The sequence below is a fragment of the Ambystoma mexicanum genome, chromosome 3q (assembly GCF_040938575.1).
Source record: "Ambystoma mexicanum isolate Mex_15411 chromosome 3q, UKY_AmexF1_1, whole genome shotgun sequence".
NCBI lineage: Eukaryota > Metazoa > Chordata > Amphibia > Caudata > Ambystomatidae > Ambystoma > Ambystoma mexicanum.
The window spans coordinates 1,306,527,674-1,306,533,673 of NC_090926.1; the positions used below are offsets into that span (position 1 = coordinate 1,306,527,674).

General features: G+C 42.8%; 1 protein-coding gene across 4 annotated transcripts in view; it reads left to right on the forward strand.

Annotated features, from left to right (window-relative positions):
* Positions 1-5,287, forward strand: part of LOC138447921 (zinc finger protein 84-like) — a 198,490-nt gene extending 193,203 nt beyond the window's left edge. For all 4 annotated transcript variants that reach the window (XM_069604442.1, XM_069604444.1, XM_069604443.1 and 1 more), the window contains one exon: positions 2,308-5,287. In XM_069604442.1, coding sequence (XP_069460543.1) covers positions 3,340-4,623 — 1,284 coding nt within the window. In that variant the 5' untranslated portion in view covers positions 2,308-3,339 and the 3' untranslated portion in view covers positions 4,624-5,287. The remainder of the gene's footprint in view (positions 1-2,307) is intronic.
* The last annotated feature ends 713 nt before the right edge of the window (positions 5,288-6,000 follow it).

Genomic DNA, 6,000 nt, shown 5'->3' on the forward strand with positions numbered 1-6,000 from the left:
AGATAGTCATACCAAGAAACTTCCTCTAACCTTTTCCCTCCCACTGTAGCATATAAAGGTTTGTTTTGCAAATTTAGGGGTGAACACCATAGCCTTTGTTTTTCCAACATTCAATTCAAGGCCTAACTCAAAACATTTCTTTTGAAAACAAGACCAACACTGTTTTAAGCCAAAAGGCGTGTTAGAAAGTAGAACAGCGTTATAATAATGGTGGTTATTTACCCTTCCACAGCCATGGAAAATCAGTAAGACAGTTTTTCTATAATAGTATTAATATAGATGGAAAATAAGAGGGGTGCTAATGGAAACCACTTGCGAACCCCTCTGTCCACCGGGAATGGCAGTGTAGTATCATCAGCTAAAGTCCACCGTACAGTAGCTGAGTTACCAGAATATAACCATCAAATTGGGGTTAACGAAGCCTCAGGAACTTTCTTAGCCACCAATACCCCCCCAAAGTGACTTCCTCGAAACGCTGTCAAATGCTGTTCTTAAATCAACAAATACTGCATTTAGTTTTGATTTAGATAACGACTGATGTTTCTGGACTAACAAGTAGAGGTGAAACCCCTGACCTACCGTACTCAAGCCGGATCTAATGCTTGTTTGGAGAATTTTAAGCAGTGATTCCCTTTCCACCCATTCTTGCACATTTTTTCAAAAAAGGCTTTTGCAAACCTTTTCCCTGTTTTATCTCTGTAAACTAATTAAGCCTGTAAGTGTTCATCGCCAGGTCATTGGAGACCCGGGAGCTCAAAGAACCCTTGAGTAAATTATTTGCTGTACCCATTACTGGCTATTTCAGCCCACTGTTTTTGGTGATGCCCAGAGCCTTAAGCTTGATGTGATATGATAGTTTATTTATATAGCGCCTATACACAAAGCACTTCAAGGCAAGGGAGGGAACAACAGAAAATACAATAACATTCTTACAGGCCATGAACAGTAAGGATGTGAAATTAACTATCGTACTCGGCCTGACATTTCAGATAGTGCAAGAGCTGAGACATAGAGAAGGAAGGGAGGGGGGGGAGTGGGAAGTAAATGGAAACAGACAGGCGACTACAGTACTAGGCCTGCCGACATTTCTGGTAGAGCTGTAGAAAAACAAAAGGTGAGGGAGAGGGGTGCAGAAAGGGAGGGGAGGAACAAAAGAAGCGACTAACGTACTAGGCCTGACGACATTTCAGATAGTGCTGGGGGGGGTGGTGGGAACAACTAGGGGAGGAGACAATCAAGGTTGCTATCATACTAGGTCAATGACAATTCTGATAGAGTAAGTGCATAGAAGAAAGTAAGGGGAGGAGGGAAGGAGATAGGAAAAGGGAGAAAGGGAGAGGAGGAGAGAACAGAGTGAGCAGTGAAACGTGGAGAAGCAAGAGGGGAGAGCGAATACAATTGCAGAAGTCAGTAGTAACACATAATGTTGCGAGAGAACAGCAAATACAAGCCAGGATTCAAGCTGAAAATGGGAACAGCATAATTCAGGGCCACCATGAGTGGAAGATGCAGGGGATGTCCAGCGTAAGAGTTGATAGGATGGCGCACCGTGAGTCAATGAAGTCCAAAAATGTAAAATCCAAACATTGGCAAAATGCGTTGATGGTGAAACCGGAATGTATCAGGACTGACTCCTGCAGAGGTAGGGTGCAGGGTGGAGGACTGGAGGGGGGGAGCAGGGTAGAAGAATCAAGCAAAACAGGCAGCTCCTGTATGCGAGAGGGGGGGGCACAACAGAATATCACGGGGGGCCGAGGTGGGGATAGCCTCTGTGAACAGAGGGAATAGACACATGTAGGTGCATGCTTACATGTTGTCTGAGCAGGGATTCGGGCCCTTTTCGTTATCTGCTCTTCACTTCAGAAGCCCGGGCGAGAGACGCCCTTGATCTGAGAGAGCAAAAGGAAGAGGCAGGGCTATGAAGGTGGGTGGGGCTTAGGCCAGGTGACCCAGAGCCTGTTGCACCTGCTCCCCATTTGCAAAGGAAAAGAGGCTGGAGGGCTGCTTATGTAGGGAAAAAGAGCGGCAACCAGGAAGGCACCAGCTGGGCGGGGGTGTGAGAGTTAACCAGTTGCCAGTGGAGCTTGAAGAGTGCCACGGAATCATATTAAACTATGCTGAAGATTATCCAGGCGGCACTGTTCAGAACAGCCTGCAAACAAACCATTTGTCGTCTACATGCTTCTTTTGAATTCCAGTTTAACATGAGCTGTTTAATTGTGGGTGCTGTGTAGATTATTAGATTTGTGATATCTCTATCCTTAGAGCTATAAGAGCTAATTTCTGGTTTTCCTTTCACTCCAACAGGACAAACAAATGCAATCAGAATGGAAGAAATTGGAAAGGTTATGAAGTTATTGATAAGAAAAGTGGTGAAACTGACACCATCTCGGAGATGAAATGAATCCAAATTTAAAGACTGTATAAGAAAATAGTAATTGATGTGAGGAGAATGTTTACATTAAACTGTCTAGCTACTTGGGACCCATTAAACCTCTAAAGGGACGTCTGAACAATCTGTTGAGGAATATAGAAGAACTGCCACACAAATTGACTTAATCTTCTCAATATACCCAACTGCATATCAGGAAATCTCTTAAGTTCCATAAGACTTTACAGAAAATAAAAGCACAGTTACTGTGAAGGTAAATCCAACGAGATCTTAACACATCCACAGCGAAGAGCCTTACACTGGAAGAGGTCATGCAAGTGTACCGAACATCTCAGCTTTTGATATAAAAGGACTTCTTGAACAGACATCATGTGTTGTACTTGCGATCAAGCCCAATCAGTGTACTGAATGTGACAAGACATTAATTTAAAAGTGCCATATCCACAAATGCCTTAGCTCAGTACTTATTTGTGGTATTATGTTTTAAAGAAGATCTTTACCAAATCTCACCAAGGCGAAGACCACAGGTCACTGCACCCAGAATAAAGATTCTCCTGGTTAAGGCTTTTCTTCAAGTTTATTTCTTTAAATTGGTCGCACCAGTGTTGATGGTGCCACATTTATGTCACTTCACTAAAATTAGTCTTTCAGAACTACTGATGATTCCATAAAAGTAGCCACAGATCACGTAAAACACTAATGTTTCTTGGCTACAAACTGCTCTGAGTGTGAAGGTTAAAAGGATAAAATGTTTCTGTACTTCTACAGAGCATTACAATGACCTAAACATTTTTATTTTTTTTCTGTTGCTGAATGTATCCAAACAAGTTGTTGGCCGAACTGATAGGCGGGAGATAAACGGGGCCAGAAGTTGGGTTTATAAATGTAGAGATTTTGGCAGAGATTAACTTGCACAGCGATCACTATTTGAATGGACCATATACATAATGGAGGGATTGTATATGTGTATTGAATGTGACACATCATTCATTGGTAAGAACCTTCTCTTGCAACACCATCAGAGCCATGGCAAAGAGGAAACCTGTAAATGTACTGTATGTGGTAAAGCGTTTAGCCAAAAGGTTTATCGTTTGCTGAATGAAGAATACCAAACCCCCGAGAAACCACTCAAATGTTCTGAATGTGAGAAGGCAGTCCTCACAAAGTTAACGCTGATGAAACAGCCAAGTGTTCACTCCAGCAAAACACATAATTGTTCTGAATGTGAGAAGTCTTTCAAGCAAAAGAGTAAATTATTAGCACATCAGAGAAAACACACTGGAGAGAAACCGTATCAATGCTCTGAATGTAAAAAGCGATTTATGCACAAGGGTGATCTATCATTCCATCGGAGGACACACACTGGGGAGAGGCCGTATGCATGTACTGAATGTGAAAAGGCATTCAAGCAAAAGTGTGAACTATTGGTACATCAGAGAAATCACACTGGGGAGAGGCCGTATAAATGTACTGAATGTGAAAAAGCTTTCAAGCAATTGAGTCATCTTTTGAAACATCAGAAAATTCACACTGGGGAGAAACCATATAAGTGTTTGGAATGTGGCAAGGCTTTTAAGGAAAAGATGAGTCTCTCGCTACACCAGCACGATCATACAGGTGAGAAGCCATATACATGTACTGAATGTGGCAAGGGTTACAAGAAAAAGTCTGCTCTAGTTGTACATCAGAGAATTCACACTGGCGAGAAACCGTATACTTGTTCTGAATGTGATAAGTCTTTCTACCAAAACAGTCATCTATTAATACATCAGAGGATTCACACTGGCGAGAAACCATATAAATGTACTGAATGTGAGAAGACTTTCAGGCAAAAGGGTGATCTATCGACGCACGAGAGAATTCACACTGGTGAGAAACCATATACATGTTCCGAATGTGGGAAGGCGTTCCCCAAAAATGGACATCTGCTGTTCCATCAGAGATCTCATACTGGCGAAAAACCACATAAATGTTCTGAATGTCATAAGGCATTTACTTCAAAGAGATCCCTGATGTGCCATCAGGGAATACACACTGGGGAACGACCATATAAATGTTCTCAGTGTTTCAAGGCATTCACAACATCGCGGACTCTTTGGAAACATAAAAGACTTCATTCTGGGGAGAGGCCATTCAAATGTTCTCAATGTGAAAAAGCATACACGCAAAGTCAGAATTTATTAATACATCAGAGAAATCACCATGGGGAAAAAAGCTCATTGAGTCATTGACCTCACAACATCTGTTGGACTAAAAGCATTGGTTGACGGACATAGTCGACATTATTTGAATTAAGTGTTTACTAAGGACAGATGCTTTAATCTGCTACTATCGTAAAATGTGTTCATGTACCATAAGATAGCATGGTCACCTCCGTGGCTTCATAGGGGAGAACTGAAACAAACAGAGGAGTGGCTACAGCATTACAGCATGCATGCACAGTGGCCAACGCACAGGGAGATCGCATGGTGCAGGTTCATAACTCATTCATGGATGTGACTTGCTCATGGCAGAATACATATTGGAAATGATAGTTACAACGTTACAACATGGACATTTCAGTACCAACTGATAAGAAAAACTGTTGACAAAAAAAATAGTAGTACATGTTTGCTTGTTAAGAATTGCAGTATAGTACGGATGTACTGCTTCCTCATTCTGGAGAACTGTGTGGCTGCATCTTGGAGTTTCTTGCAGCATGATGCAATGATTAGGGCAGGTGATTTTAACTGATTCTGTTAATTTAAGGCTCTCTGGTAGATGCTTTTCACACCTCTCTTTACAAATGATCACATTTCAACATTTTTTTCAGTAGAACCCTGGCATTGGTTTCTCATCTGAATTTACTGTATTGTATTATTTAATTTCCTAATAAAAGGAGAAACTTGATTTCTACATTGCCTCAAGCGTTGATGGATGAGGGAAGAGAGAAGGTAGGGTGGTTGGGTGTAGAGAGCGAGTGGCGGTATGGTGGGTGGTGGTAGAGAATGGGGATTGGGTGTGGGTGGGTGGGGGTAGACAGGTTGGTGTTAGGGTGGGGTGAGTGTTGATTGGGTGAGCGTAGAGAGCGTGGAGGTGAGATGGGTGCATGTAGAGTGGGGGGTAGAGAGAGAGGAAAACGTCTTACACACCTTGGGCACCCACCTGAAACCCTCTTCGGACTCCATTCTCCTGGGTGATTTCAACCTAGGGTTCAACAACCCCAATGAATTGGCAGCCACATCACTCTCTAACTCAGTGCTCTTGGCTTTTCACAATGCATCGGCACCCCCCATGAACAACAAGGGTTGCATCTTGGATTGGATTGCAGACCTTAATTGCCAGGTGGCCATCCTCTCCAACTCCCCTTGCCTGGTCATGGGGTCTGATCACAACGTTGCACACTATACTATATCACCCACTACACACACCTCTCCTTTGACCATCTCCCTACCTCCCACTCTTGCACACAGCTCTAGGAACCTCACTAAGGATTGTCTCATCCCCCTACTCAGATCACACCTACCTGAGCCCCACACTTGCCAACTTGTACAACAACATATTTACTACTGCGATTGACACTTGGCACGCTTAAACCACATAAACTCAAACCATAAGCTCACCAAAAA